Source organism: Solenopsis invicta, chromosome 4, assembly GCF_016802725.1.
Source record: "Solenopsis invicta isolate M01_SB chromosome 4, UNIL_Sinv_3.0, whole genome shotgun sequence".
NCBI classification, from domain to species: Eukaryota; Metazoa; Arthropoda; class Insecta; order Hymenoptera; family Formicidae; genus Solenopsis; species Solenopsis invicta.
In genome coordinates this window covers 12341211-12357257 of record NC_052667.1, presented here as the reverse complement: position 1 = coordinate 12357257, position 16047 = coordinate 12341211, and the positions used below count along the sequence as shown (strand labels likewise).

General features: G+C 39.1%; 1 protein-coding gene across 8 annotated transcripts in view; it reads left to right on the top strand.

The window, feature by feature from the left end:
• The window catches only part of LOC105196676 (potassium voltage-gated channel protein Shab), a 747097-nt gene that overhangs the window by 543763 nt on the left and 187287 nt on the right, over positions 1-16047 (top strand). For 2 of the 8 annotated variants that reach the window (XR_005574686.1, XR_005574687.1), the window contains exon 8: positions 13589-13756. The exons of 5 other annotated variants lie outside the window; for them this stretch is intronic. Coding sequence is in view for 1 of the 3 variants with exons in the window: in XM_039448792.1 (XP_039304726.1) it covers positions 13589-13627 (39 nt within the window). In the remaining 2 variants the exon portion in view is untranslated. Of the gene's footprint in view, positions 1-13588; positions 13758-16047 lie in introns of those variants that run through there. One more of the 8 variants, XM_039448792.1, reaches the window with a different exon arrangement.

Here is a 16047-nt window from a genome sequence, read left to right as displayed (position 1 = left end):
ACAACCAATTCAAATTGTAATTGGTCCAATTTGACTTGCTTTCAAGAACGTGTGTGACAGTGCGTTATCGTGATGGTACAGAACTCTTTTCTTCACCATATGGGGCTGTTTTTTCTTTATTCCGTCGTTTAGTTTGTTTAATAACGCTGCATAATACTCTCCCGTAACTGTTCTTCCCTTCTGCAGGTAATCAATGAAGATTATGCCATGCGCATCCCAAAAAACGGAGGCCAAATCTTTCCTGGCCGAGCATTAGTCTTTTAGCTGCTTTAGTTGGCTTTTATGGCTTTTCAGCCATTCTGCAGATTGTCTATTGGACTCAGGCATATGTTAATGGATCCACATTTCATCCATCTTCACAAAACGTCGAAAAAAGTTCGTTCGATTACGCTGCAACAATGCTAAGCCGGCCGTTTAATCACTAACGCGCTGCTGTTTTTGGTCGACGATCAGCAAACGCGGCAGATAGCTTTTTCATATCCAAAACATTGTGTTAAATGTATCCCACCTGTTCTTTTGAGATGCCAACGGCCTCAGCTAACTCGCGCAACTTCACTTTATGATTACTCAAAATCATTCAATGCACTTGCTTTACGATTTCCGGATTCGTAGCTTCTTTTGGTCTTACAGAGCGAGGTCTTCGGTGCTTGTACGACCCATTTTAAATTTACTAAACCATCGATAAGCTGTTGTTCTTGAAGAAGCAGATGTGGAATAATATTTCTTCAACCATTTCATTGATTGTTCGGGAGTTTTTCTCATCAAAAAACAATGTTTGATCAATATGCGATATTCCTGTTTTTCCATTTTTTTTACGAAAGCGAAAGTAGCAATACTTAAACGACTGTAGCTTGTAAACGAATGAACAAAATGTCATCAAACTTCACACATAAACTAATAACAGATGAACCTCTCAAAATAAATCATGTTCATTTTCTAGTGGCACCACCGACTGAAAAATCCCGGGACTTTTGCCCATGTAGTACTGTTGCGTCTATATCCATAGTGTCCCACTTATCATATCGCGTTTATGCGCACGTCTTTTAATTTATGTCTTAAAAGGGCTCCTTTCTTGATTTTATATATTCTAAGTTCTTTTTAGTTCGCGGTTCGAGACCGTAGACGCTCGCTAGAGCAGTACGTTTCTGATGACTGAGCGCTAGTGCTCGTGTAAGATTATACTAATTCTCAATAAAGCAGTTATATTTGTAACGAGTTCAAGTATCCATTCATAAACAAGTACATTACGCTGTTACGTGTGCTGTGCTTTGTCAATAATTTGAAAAATCAAATGAAATGAAACTATTCACTGCTTTCTGTAAATAATATATAACAGAACCCACATAGCACGTAATATTTCTGTGATATCACAGAATCATTGCAATATCACAGAAATATTACATATTACTGTGAAATATCACAGAAATATTACTGTGATATTACACAGTGATAATGACATTGAAATATTCCACTGATATCACAGAAATATCACAGAAATATTACTGTGATATTACACAGTGATAATAACATTAAAATATTCCAATGATATCATTGCAATATATTGTTGCAATATTTAATTCCAAAGAACAAGGTAATGTCAAATGACGTTTTTATTATGTCTTATTACTGCAACGTCACTATCTCTTTGATTAATTTCGATATTTTTAGTATCCTTAATATTCTTGGTAATTTCGGTATCCTATAGAAGAAATCAACTTACAAATAAAATAATTATGTCTTTGCCCTTTCGTGGAATAAAAGTGAAAGTTAAGAAAAAAAGTTAATTAACTTTATTATTAGTTTAGATATTTACTTAGTTTATTCCTTAAACTGTATATATGTATAAACTATAATGTACGCTCTTCTATGTAATCTATCAATGTAATTATTGCTTTACAACTCGATCAATAATGATTTTATTAAAAAATTACAGAAAAACCTTTGTATTTGTCTTATTACCATTTATAATTTTTACAGGAGCACAAAAATCGATTTTAATTTTTAAAAATTTTTATCATAAGGTATTTAAAAAAAAAATGTTTACAAAAAGTTTTGTTAATACACATTTAATATTCACTTGGCAATAAATATTTTAAAGTATATTTAGAAGTTTTTGAAAAAAATATACATTTTTACGTCGTTTAATATTTACTGCTCGGTACATTATTTTGTGAAATAGTTTATTCATTAATATTGATTAGACTATTAAACACCACAGTAAAAGGTTTTTTAAGTTTTTAAAATATTAAATTTCCAACAAATTTTTCTTTAGATTTCATTTTTTTTTCAACTCTATTAAAAAATATGATTATATATATTCTATCATTAATTAGGTATTTTATAATGTTCATTAATTATATGTATGTATATAATGTTGCGGCTCGGTCACCGACCGTCACAACATACGACGAAACAAGTGAGCGCGTGGACAGCCGCTATGCGGTCCCGCCGTGTGTATAAGACTCCACGCAAACAGTGAGTGCTGGCACCACCGCTAGGTGGCCGCGCCGCTGGAGACCTTCTCGTGAGTCAAGTGCAGCCACAGGTGTTATATCTAGACACCACTGCGGTCGACCGTGCCGACTCACCACGACTCACTAGCTCACACTTCAGTGAGATTTTAAAGAAAATCGTTGCTTGTTGTAATTTGGAAACGAATACTCGTTCTAATTTTTTTCCCAATGTGACGTCCCTTGAAAAAAAAGTTGATAAACTTGTTTTAATGAACTGATTTCTGATCAGTAACGGATTATATTTTGTCAGTTAACTGATAAAACATCATCAGTTACTGATCAGTAATCAGTTTATTGAAACAAGTTTATCAACTTTTTTTTCAAGGGGTACGTGTGGAACGCTGTTCCACATAAAATTTTATATTTTTACATGTAAATAATATTTTGTATTGTTATTTAATCTTGAACATAAATTAAAATTATAATTCAAATTGAATCTTTTTTAACAAAAATGAAAAAGGATACAAGAGATTTTTTTTGTAAGTTAAACATTTATTACGTTTACATTATTGTATTGTTTTAATAAATATAATTATTTTTTTCTATGTCTAATATATATTACATATAACAATATGAAAATAATATTAAGAATAACAATAAAAATAAAATAAAGTAAAATAATTTATTTATTTAATTTCTTGCAATATTATTTAAATATCACATAAACATCACAGAAATATTTTGAAATATGACAGTAATATTACTATAAAATATCACAGTAATATTACAGTGATGCGTTTTCGCGGACATTTTGATATTACTGTGATATCACAGTAATATTTCGTGATATTTCTGCAATATTTCATTTGTAATATTGCAATGTAAAAGTGATATTGCTGTGATATCACTGCAATATTACGTGCTATGTGGAAAACAACAAGTTAAAAAAAATGTTTACGTGAATATAACTAAATTTCAAAAATCAATTCCTCACTAATGTAAAATGAAAAGAATGAAAGTCTTTGTAACAACAAATCCTCAGCCCCATCTACAGGAAATAATGTCTCTTGTATAAACAAGGTCATATATTACACTCTTAAAAATGTTATGCATCAAATTTCCCAAGCGTTATAACATATAATTGACAAAGTGCGACATAAATATGGTAACAAAATAAAGCTAATTAGATCGAATGCGCGTTATTAAATCTGTTTTTGTCTTCCTACTTTCCTTCAATGCTTATCTCCTTTTTTTCATTGAAAATGTGACTCGCTTTCTCACATCTGCTTCCGAGTCATAATTTTTTAACTCTCGCGTTAATGTAAATGTACATTTTGAATGAACTAATGTTTGAAACAAGTATCAAATGAATAAAGATATAAAAATGATTCTGATGCCTATTGTACGTTTAATTTTACAAGTTTAGTCTTAAATGCCTCAACGCTGTATGTTCTCTCTGGTTTTCAAAATTTGTAACTAGATTAATTAATAAGTAAGGTATGTTCATTTTGAATCCTGTTTATTAAACTTAATAAAATTAAGTATAACTTTTATAATGTATATAGAGTTCATGCACTGAGCTAGATAAAATAGTACATGTTATTAAAAATGCTTGCTACGTTAAATTGAAAAATAAATTATCTCTTATAAGAGAAAATACCTTTTATAAGAGGCTCAGAAATATTAAATATCAGTTAACACAGCAAGATTAACACACATTTTATTCAATTACAATTAACATTCATTTTGTAACATAGCGAGTACATTCAATATCATGTATTGTTTTAAATAGTTTAGTGAGCTTCATATACATTGTAAAAGTTATACTTAGCTTTATTAACTTTAATAAACAAGATTCAAAATGTATTTATTTCACTTATTAATTAATCCAGTAACAAATTTTTGAAATCAGAGAGAGTACGCAGCGTTGAGGCATCTAAAACTCAACTTGTAAAATTAAACGTATAACAGGCATTAGAATCATTCTTATATCTTTATTCAATCACTCGATACTTGTTTCAAACGTCAATTCATTCAAAATATCCATTGCAGTAACGCTAGAGTTAAAAAATTATGACTTGAAAGCAGATTTAAGAAAGTGAACATTTTTCCAGAGAAAAATGAAATAGGAAGTATTAGAGGAAAGTAGGAAGACAAAAATAGATTTAAAAACGCGCATTCGGTCTAATTAGCTTTGTTTTGTTAAACATTCATGTGCACTTTGTCAATCATAAACATCATAAACATTTGAAAATTGTAAACACTTGCAAAATTTGATACGTAGCATTTGTAAGAGTATCATATTGACTATAGTTGATGCAAAATGTATATTTTTAACTGTACGTATTTATTTATAGACTCACTCAAAGCGTTTTTGCACAAAACAAACAAATTTGGCAGGAAAAATTGTCTGCTTTACAAATCGGGATTGATGACTATTCAAGTTAAGAAACCTGTCATTTGGGCAACATGAGGGCGGCATTAGTATAATAATTACACGTGTATGATCATTTCTGTAGCATGGCGTATAATCATACTACAGAATAGTGTAAAAATTTGACAATTGCAGTATTTGCAGTACAGTAACTACATGTATGTAATTCGTCATATGTAATAATTTCGGGCGGAATTACAGTAACCACATGGATTATAATATCCAGCAAGCGATTTTATTTTCGTAAGGATTTAGCGCTCGGTGGCACGTGCGATGGATGTTAATTTGAAGGACAATAACTTGCTCGGATTATAAAATAGTATCTGTATTTTTATTTATTTACAGTCTTATATACTCGTAATCTCACTAACTAACGAAGTTTTAAATCTCAGCGACAAGCTTGAGAGAAAGGGGGGGAGGAGAGGGAGGGGGGAGAGAGAGGGAGGGAGAGAGAGGGGGGAGAGGAGAGAATGAATGAATGTGCGTCTTATTCGCCCTAGGGCAAGCCCTCTAAAGACACACAGGTGTACAGCAGAAAAAAAAGAAAAAAGCTCTTACAAACTAAAAACAAAATAGACTAGTAACAAAATAAAAACTAAATTAAACAGAGACAACGAAAAATAAAAGTAAAATGAGAAACAGACAAATTGCGAACGTGAGTAGAAAATAAAATAAAATAAACATAACAATAACGCAACTAAGCAATTAGTGACGCAATATTAGAGAAGGAATAAAAATAAAGGTAACCCAAAAAAAAGAAAAAACTTAGATAATGCAAATAATAGAGTGTGAGTTAACGCATAACGTGAGTAAATAGAATTAATGCAAGATAAAAAATGTAAGAGAGAATAAAAAGAACTAAAAATGAGAATAAATAAATAGCGCGCAAAAAGAAAAAAAAAGATACAGGTAGCGCTAAATACAGAATAATAAGGGAAAGAAAATATGCGCGCCCCGTTATGCCAGGAACGGAGAAGCTCCCCGCTGCCGCAGGAAAAGGAGGAGACCGCGTCTAAAAGTGTGGATGGTCTCGACGTTGCAAATGGTGACGGGGAGTGAGTTCCAGAATGTGGGCGCAGTCACAGCGAAGGACCGTTGATAAATAGAGGTGCGACATGAAGGAATGGCCAGGTCCAATGGGGAAGCTCTAGAGATAGTCTAGGTCTAGAGCAGGGAGAGAGCGTGGAGGCCAAGTAAGACGGGGTGTCACTACGGAAGATAGAATAGATAAAGCAACCGATTAGGTAAGATCGTCTATCGTCCGCCTGCAGCCAGCCAAGCTGAGAATAATAGGGAGAGACATAATCGTCCCAGCGAAGATCAAAGATAAATCGTACGCAAGCGTTCAGCAATCGCCTGAGTTTGAGACAAAGCTGCCCAGTGAGATCAGTCAGGATGGCAGCGCAGTAGTCGAAAAAGAAGAAGATCAGAGAAGACACAAGACAAACGCGCAGGAGGCGCGAGAGACAGTGCATATAATATTTAAGACGCCAGAGGACGCCATTCACACGATGGGATACGGACTTAACATGTTCGTTCCAGCTGAGCAAGCAGGTAAAGGTCAGGCCAAGATTGACCACTTGGTCAATGATTTTAATAGGAGTATCATTAAATTCAAGAACTATCTCGTTATTCGCACGGATGTTGTTAACATAGCGAGCGCTGCCCAAGAGAATGGCCACGGGTTTCTTGGCATTTAGTGTGAGACAGTTAACGCGCGCCCACTGCTCAATCGCAGAGATGTCCTCCCTGATCTTATCGAGCGCGTGCTTGAGGTCTGCAGGAGGGAAATCGACATAGATTTGCAGATTGTCGGCGTAAAGAATATGTCGACTGTGGCGGATAATGGATCTCAAGTCATTGATGTAGAGAGCAAAGAGGGACCAAGAACAGAGCCCTGAGGAACGCCGACCTGGATAGAGGACCAAAAGGAGAAACCGTCGTGTTTACAAACGCGTTGACTTCTGCCGGTGAGATAAGATTCAAACCAGCGGATGACCGGTGGAGAGATACAGAAATGCAAGAGTTTACGCAGGAGTAGATCATGATTAACGGAGTCAAAGGTCTTAGAAAAGTCAAACAAGATAAGAAGAGTTACTCTTCTAAGGTCGACCGCTTGCCTAACATCATCCGCCAGTTTAACCAAGGCAGTTTGAGTGCTACAGCCGCGACGGAAATCAGACTGAAGAGGATCAAGGAAATGGAGAGAGGAAAGATGGAAGGACAACTGGTCAAAGACAATGTGCTCCAGAACCTTGGAAAGGAAACATAGAAGGGAAATAGGTCAATAGTCGGAGAGGGAGGTAGGAGCTGTGACTTTGGGAAGAGGAATGACGTAAGAGCGTTTCCACGAAGAGGGGAAAGTGAAGGAATTGAGTGAAAGATTTAGGAGTTCAAGGATAGGGTGGAAAATGATGGGGAGAGAGTCAAGGATGAAATGCCGACTAAAGTTATCAGGTCCGGCGGCATTGGAGGAGCATCGGGTGAGCGCCCTCAGGAGGGTGTCAGGAGTGATGTGTAGGAAGTAAAAAAAAGACGGATTGGATAAAGCGGCAGATTAAGAGAGAAGAGGACCAAAAAGAGAAGGGGGAGGGACCGACGCAGAAGAGGAAGGAGGAGGGCAGGGGGTAAGAGAAGGGAGAGGAGGGAGGAAGAGAAGGGAGGCAGGAAGAAGAAAAGAAGGAATTAAGCTGATCAAGGGAGAGGTCGGAAGGCAAGGCAGAGGACCGTGGCCTGGCCAGGCCGAGTGACCGGAGCTCAGACTATAACCATGTAGGAGAAGCTGCGGCGTCCAAGCGCCGGCCGAGAAAAGCGTTTCTGGCGCCGTTCAAAAGAGCGCTCACTTTATTACGCAAGGAGCGGAAATTAACGAGATTGACGGGAGAGGGATGCCGGTGATATACTCTCTTGGCAGAGTCCCTAGCGCGCATCAGAAGCCGAATGCTCTGATCAATCCAGGGGGCCGGAGGTCTTCTAGTGCGGATGGAGTAAAGCGGAGCAAGGGTGTTGAGAGCAGTGTTAAGAAAGCTAGTAAAAGTGATAGTCATATCGTCCAGCTCATTGGACCGATAGAAAGAGGCCCAGTCGAGGGCGCCCAGGAAGCCAAGTAACGTCTCAGAATTCAGTTTTGAGAGATCACGAACCGAATTAGCACAAGGCGGGAGTCTATTAAAGTTGGAGTCCAGGATGACTCTGATCAGGTTGTAACAGGACAAAAAGGAGAGGGCACATTGAAAGTGCGACAACACGAAAGACCGATTGCTAACAAAGCAATGGTCTATCCGTGTGTGCAACGTAGCAGTATGATGAATAGCGGCGTATGGAACAAAGAAGAGGTGATTGCTTTCGCAGAAGTCATGCAGGGAGTCAGCATCAAAAGAACGTTGGTTTAAATCTATGTTGAAGTCACCAATCACGACCGCGGCTGGGAAGAATGGGAGAAATCTTTCAAAATCCTGCCAAAAGTTGACAATACAGCCCAGTTTAGGCGGCCGATAGACGATCGCTAACAAGAATGGCCGCTGTCCCGCAACGGAGATGCGCACCAGCAAGTATTCGAGCTGGCCGCAGTAATGCGAGGATGCCAGCACGCCCACCGAGAATCCATCGCCAATCCCCTCTCCCCCTCTCTTCACCCTGTCAACGCGCAGGAGCGAGAAACTAGGAAGGCAAACTAGATTGTCTAAAACAGGAGGCTTAAGCTACGTCTCCGACATTGCAATAATGTTGTACTGATTACGCGAAAAATAATCCAGGAAATCGCTGAAATGGGGAAGAAGGGACTGGCAGTTAACATGACAAAGCCGGAGAAGACCATCAACCGCAACGGCAGATGTGCGTCAGGCCCTACGCGCAGATAAAGGTTGGATGACAGTTCTACAGGCGGTCCCGGACGTGCTGCCAGAGGCCGTGAGGGGCGCACAAAGCCTGACAGCGGGCGTCCGCCGCGGACGAGGCCCAAACGCCACAGACGAAGAAATCGCCGCAGCCACAGCGCCCGATGCAGCGCACGAGGCGGCGACCGGAGGCGGGAGGGTCAGCCGTCAGACCGTTGAGATGCTTGCGGTCATAAATCCTAATGAGCAAAGTATCGGCGTGACAAAAACCAGGCCGTTGCGGACCCAAGCGCAATGTAGTTTGCCATCACGCACCGCACGCTTTGCCTTACTGAAATTATTCCTTACAATTGACGTCAGCCTCTCGTTGACCTCGATTCTTCATCCGGAGAGCTTAGCCGACATCTCCGCGTCCTTGATGACACCCATGAACCTCTTCCCGTTAATCCACCGATTGCGCATCTCATTAGAAGGAAACCTGACAATGATAGGTCGCGGACGATCCTCCTTGGACAGAATGCGCGAGCAAGATAACACACCGGGAAAGGCAGCAACTCCAAACGCAGAGGCAACGCCCGCAACAGCGCAGGTATCCTCAGCGGGGAGCTTCTTTACGCCGAAAAGAATAAGTTCATTGTTGAGCTTGGCACGCTCAAGCGCGTCCAGCCGCTCCCCGATATCGCTCAATAGGGTGCCCGCACCTCCAGAAGGCAGCGCCTCCAAGGCGTAGACACGGGCATCAAGGTCAGTCTGTCTCTCGTCGACCAAACGCACGGACGCCGCCAGTTCCTCCGTCTTGGCCTCAATGGCAGCCAAGGACTGCTGGACGCCGCGCTCCAGGAAGGTCATCTGCACCCTCATGGCAGGAAGCTCTCTCAAACGATCCCGCATCGCAGGCAGGTCCTGCAACTGGCACTCAATGCCCTCGATCTTGGCCAGCATCACGACGAGTAAGTCCTTCACGGGGTCCGACTGAGCGGACGCAGCCGCCGCCGCGCCGTCACCAATCGCTATGGGACCACGAGAGTCCGACAAGCGTCCGGGGAGGCCCTGCACGCAACATGTAGGGCGAGGGAACACCAAGGGTTCCCTACATGAAGACCCCGACTCAGAATCAAGCAGACCATGCGCAGTTTTCGTGGAAGATGTGCTTTGAGTTGAGGTCGCAGCACAAGGCATCAGAAGCGGAGATAAAATGCTTACAGCTAGTACAAACAAGCGGCATTAGCGGACAACTTACGTTCGGACCAATAGCGACGCGCGCAGGCAAGCGTGTTGCGTATGAACAAACCTCAGAGCGGCGCGCGCAGACAAACGGGCCAGAGTGCGACGCGCAAGAACAGACTCGAACGGCTGACGGTGAAAACTAGCACAAGTGAGCCTGTCCGAAGTGTGAGGTTAGGCGTCGGTGATAGGTATAAAAACCGTAAAAGAAAAGTCATGGCAGCTCAGGAAGCGCTCACCTGAAGAGTAGGCGTCAAGCAAAAAAGCTCCTGACCGATGGATCTGCAACAAGCAGTTCCGCAGGGCAGAAAGCGGCAGCAAAGTCTCGAAAATATGAGAGCAAAAGAGAGACGCGTTTAAACTGTACTTACCAGAGAGAGAGAGAGAGAGAGAGAGAGAGAGGGAGCAAGGGAGGGAGAGGGAGAGGAAGAAGGAGAGGAAGAAGGAGAGGGGAGAGAGAGAGAGAGAGACAGTTAATAAACCAAGAGTAGAAAAAGTATCTGGAGGAGTCAATTACTAGGTTGGTAAAGTCATACACTTCAGTGCGGCTGCGCACGCAGATGGCAGATCCCCAGTAGCCATAGCTCTTCTGCATAGAACGCCATCTGTCTTGTGCTGCTCTCAATATTGTTCGTTTGCAGATCGTTATCGCTCTCCGGAGAGGATTTGTTGATTAGCCGCGTACCAGTAACGGTGATTATGAATAGTGTGAAAAAGCGATTGGGATTGCTGACGTAATCCAACAAACTTTGATACCACATTAAGACTTTGCATCGCATATATAAGATAAGATTCCGTATTACCGTACTTCATATTCTGACCGAAGCGGAGCTCTGCCTAGAATCTAAAGCTATTTAAGGTAGAAGAAAAGAAGTTATCGCTTTTCATTCTTAATCCATTTCTATCTACCTAATCTCTTTATTGTAAAACAATTTTCTTAATCGTATTTTCTACCTCAACTAACTTTGTCTCCTGCCTCTCTTTCTCTCTATTCTTTATTTTTTATCTTTATAATCAATCTCTTCAGTTTTTTCTTCACTCGCTTTTTTAATCTTCTTATTAGGAGTACAAATTGAAAACCGCCGTTTTTTGTCAAAATTTGAGGATTGATTGTTGAAAAATGGTTACATACTTATTCTTGAAAGTATTGTCCATCGCTGGCCACTACTTTCTCCCACTACTTTCTCCCACCTTTCGGGCAGCATACGAATCCCGCGTCGAAAAAACTGCTCGTCTTTTGCGGCGATCCACGAATCGACCCAGGCCTCTTCGTAATAATGGAAGTGCTGCTCAGCCAGGCCATGCGCCATTGATCGGAACAAGTGGTAATCTGAAGGGGCAATGTCAGGAGAATACGGCGGATGAGGTAAGACGTCCCATTTCAATGTTTCCAGATAGGTTTTAACGACCCTTCTTTTTTTTTTTTTTTTATAACGGAGAGGAAATGCGTTACCGCATACCCCAGGCCCCGGAGGAGGCCTGGTGGTTATGTGGGGCTCTTCCCCGCCGACGACGTGTCGGCGGGGACATACCCACTAAAACCTCTCCGGATGTCCTGCCCTGGTCCGTGACTGGGGGGCTCCGGGAACGCGTGCAGCATACTTCCGGAGCCCCCCGGACCCAGTCGGCCTAGGCCGATTCGGCACGCCGGGTGCACCCTAACGTGGGCGCACCCGGCAGGGCTTGTGGGCCTGATCTGCCCTAGGTCGGGGAGGGGGACACCAGCCCCCCGCCTCTTCGCCTGATGGTTTTTTTGGGGGTAAAGCCCGGGGTATCCGGCCCCCGCCGTAGCCCCGGGCCTCTTCGCGCGCCGCGCTGACGGCGGCGCGATCCTCCTAACTACCCTGGGAGCGGAAAGGGAGAACTTCCCTCTCTCCCCTCCCGGGCAAGGCAGAGGGGGGGTACGGCTCCGCGTTACATCGCAGAATCGTCCCCCCCGGACCGTCAGGTCGGGTCTGCCTCGCCGGGTTCGCCATTAGGTTTTAACGATCTGAGCAACATGTGGCCGAGCGTTGTCGTGCAGCAACATCACTTTTTCGTGTCTTTGCTCGTATTGTGGCCGTTTTTCCTGCAATGCTCGGCTCAAACGCATTAGTTGTGTTCGGTAGCGAGCTCCTGTGATGGTTTCACCCGGTTGCAACAGCTCATTATAAATCACGCCGAGCTGGTCCTACCAAATACACAGCATGAGCTTCGAGCCATGGATGTTTGGCTTGGCCGTCGATGTTGATGCATGGCCGCGGTAGCCCCACGATTTTTTTCGCTTTGGATTATCATAATGGATCCACTTTTCATCGCCGGTAACAATACGATGCAGAAAACCCGTCCGTTTTTGCCGTTGGAGCAACTGTTCGCACGCGAAAAAACGCCGTTCGACGTCTCTCGGCTTTAATTCGTATGGCACCCAGTGTCCATGCTTTTGGATCATTCCCATGGTTTTCAAACGATGTGAAATAGCTTGTTGAGTCACGCCCAATGAATCTGTAAGCTCCTGTTGCGTTTGAGATGAATCTTCATTCAATTTCCAATTGTGCGTCTTCAAACTTTTTCACCTGTCCGGGACGCTCCTTGTCTTCTACGCCGAAATCACCACTTTTGAAGCGTTAGAACCATTCTCGACACGTTCTTTCACTAATGGAAGCCTCACCATAAGTTTTTACAATCATTCGACGCGCCTCAGCCGCAGATTTTTTCGAATTGAAGGCAAAAAGCAAAACTTCCCGCAAATGACGCTTATTGGGCACAAATTTCGACATTTTCGATCACAAAAAAATATATAACGCCGATAAAAATTCACAACTGCAATGATAAGGAATTGTTGCCAGATGCCCAACCTTACATTTAAAATTTTTGATCTAACGTTTGGCGCCAGCATTTACCGCTGACGCCATCTATTGGAAAACGGCGGTTTTCAATTTGTACTCCTAATATTTAATTATCCACAGCTTATTCACACACGACCGTTCACTTTGTGCGTCTATCCTCCAATTGCAGATCTTCATTATAATATCTATTTTTGTAGTTTCTAATTATTATGAAATACATTTCACTTTAATAAACAGATAAAATGCCGACAATTTCTCTTGAAATGGATTTCTTGAAACTTGACAAACTTTGTAAAAAACATTTTTGTTAAAAAATACATTGTTTACGAGATATTCAACTGTTCTAGAATATTTTCACCACTGTTAAGATTGTTCTCGTCGTCTTATTTGTTTTTCGCGCCACTACCAAAGTCGGTACGGTCTAGTTACTTTTCTGTTACTGCGGAAACTTCCCGCGTGCGATGCGTGAGCCACTGTTCTGCTCCCTTACCGCCCTCTTTTTTCTTTTTTCTCTCTTGTTATGCGCGCACGGTCGTGCTGTATTCAAGCAGCGTGTATTTTATCATACTGTACGCATTACATTTGATTTTGTCTTACATTAATAAACTTTGTGACGAGTATATATCAAGGAGTTACACTAAGAGTCTTTCAGTCTCTTGCTGCGCTGTGTGTAAGATTCACCGAACCACACCTTAACAACCACTCTATACATAGAGTAAAAAAATATAATTTTGTAGCACAAAAATAAAAAAATAATGTTACATCATTACACACGGCTGCATGCACTCATATCCTGCACCTCGCTGCTTTTTTCAGCCGCTAAAATTGCTGAGATCTCAAGCGGAGAACAGTTGAGTAATCGCCGCGGGCTATAGCACTTTTCTGATGCTCATCAGAGGAGAACGCGCGATATCACATGTTGGTGCTTGGAAACGGAAGTAACACGTTCACAGTGTATCATGCTTGGCCAGCAACACATAGCGGGTATCGTTCATTTTGTTTCACGGAGATTAATGTCTCAGAACTAGGGTTCTAAACTTTCTAAATTTCAGAAATTACATTTTTAGGAAAAAAATGGGAAAAATGGAAAATATTACAGGAAAAAATAGAAGAAAGCATAAAGATATATATTTAGACAATTAAGTAATTTTCAATTTTTGCTGCTTAAATGACAATGATATATCCATATGAGATCTCTTAAGTAATGTGTTATTGTAAAAATATCAAAGTTTAGTTATTTAAATTAATAGAAATTAATTGTTCTGTTTTTAAATTTTTAAGATAAGTTGATTATTTTCTAAGACGTTTTTATATTGAAAATTTAGAAAAGTATTTGGTTGGTATAAAGATCATATTAGGAATTATTGTCAATGCTGTTGCATTGACAAAAAGGATTTTATTTAATTCCTGAGATTATACGTCGAAAATAAATTGACCAACTGGAACAAGAAATGCCAAAGATTATTTAATTAAATTATTATTTTATAACATCATCTCACATATAAAATTAAATTTACTTTAAAAAATAATCTAATTATATAAAATTTATTCACTTTTTTAAATTAATTAAAAAATTTTCTAATTTTTCCAACCATTAAAGATTTCCAAAAATTTCAGAAATTTTTTTATATTTAGAACCTTATTCAGAATTCATGGTATGTATATTACGTCTAATAAAAAGCATTAACAAATAATAAATATAATATCTTTAATAATAATATCTTTTTTAAATTAATAGTCTATTTTTTAGCAAAAACTTTTAATTTAATTTGTTAAATATTTCTATAAATCAAACAGCAACAATAAAATTCTTTTTATGATTAGATTTCCTGCATGCATTTTTGTTGAACTTGATTATCAACCCTGGTACAAAGAATCTCGTACTAATTCTATATAAAATTGGATCTTGGTAAAATTAATTGGTTTTTTCATATGTTATAGCTTATGATCTGCTAAATAAAACGTGTAAAAATTAGAACAAAAAACTAAACAGTTTTTGTGTTTGTTTTACTTACAGTCGCCAACATCTTACTCAAAAACTTCGAAACGGCTGATTCAAAGTAAATAAAATTTGACTGATTTAAAAAGTTTTCTACAAAGGTTCTAAAAATATGTAACAAAAAGTGAGAGATTTTTATACGATTATATAGGGTAATCTATTTTAGCTTTGACACCAAAGAATTTGGAAATGTACTAAGATATAAAAACATGTTTTAAACAGAAGTTGTAAGGTTAGAAGACGGATATAAGAGCTAAGCTTAGATCAAAGTTATAACAATTTTTTTTAATGAAATGCCGTATTTTTGATTCCACAAGCTAATAGCTGGTGTTGAGAACTTTTCAAACATAATAAAACATATTATAGCGTTTTACGTTATAATAAAATTCTTTTTAATTTAGTAATTTCTGAGTTATGAGACTTGAAAATTACATTATATACAAAGTAAAAAGCTATTAAATTCTGAAATCAAAAATAGGGCATTCCATTTAAGAAAAATTGACCTTTACCTGACCTTGGCGGCGTTACACAAGGTCAAACTAATAGTATTTTCTTGTGTTTCGCTTCTAACTTTACAACTTCTTGAAACACATCTTTTGTACGTTTCGAAATATTTCAATATCATTGTTAAAATGGGACACCCTGTATAATTGTACATAAATTTCCTTTTTTTTTACATGTTTTTGTAACTCTTGTTGAGACCTTTTCAAAACATTATAATTTTATTCGCTTTGAATCAGCTGTTTCGTAGTTACTGCGTAAGATGTCAACAACTGTATTTAATCAAATACAAAAACTGATTATTTTTATGCTCTAATTTTTATAGGTTTTGTTTAGCAAATCATAAGTTACAACATATGAAGAAACCGATTTTACAAGGATTCAATGTTACATAGAATTAGTGCGGGGTTCTTTCCGATAGAAAAAATCCTATTTTGAATATAGATTTTGGTTCGTGAATTTATTAATGAGAATCGTTTTCTATCCGAAAACAATAGAAAACGATTCATATTAGTGAAATTTCCAATAAAAATTGATAGAATAAAAATCTTATCGTTTTGAATATAGATTTTGGTTCATAAATTTATAAATGTGAATCGTTCTTTATAGTTTTCTATCGGAAATTTTTATTAGGGAGATGTAATACAAATATAGTAATTTAACAACTTTCAAAATGTAATCGTCAATAAAATTTTTATTTAAAAAATTAATACCAGATTTGATAAAAGTTACTTAATTTTTTGCACTTTTTACTGGACAAATTATATGCACACAA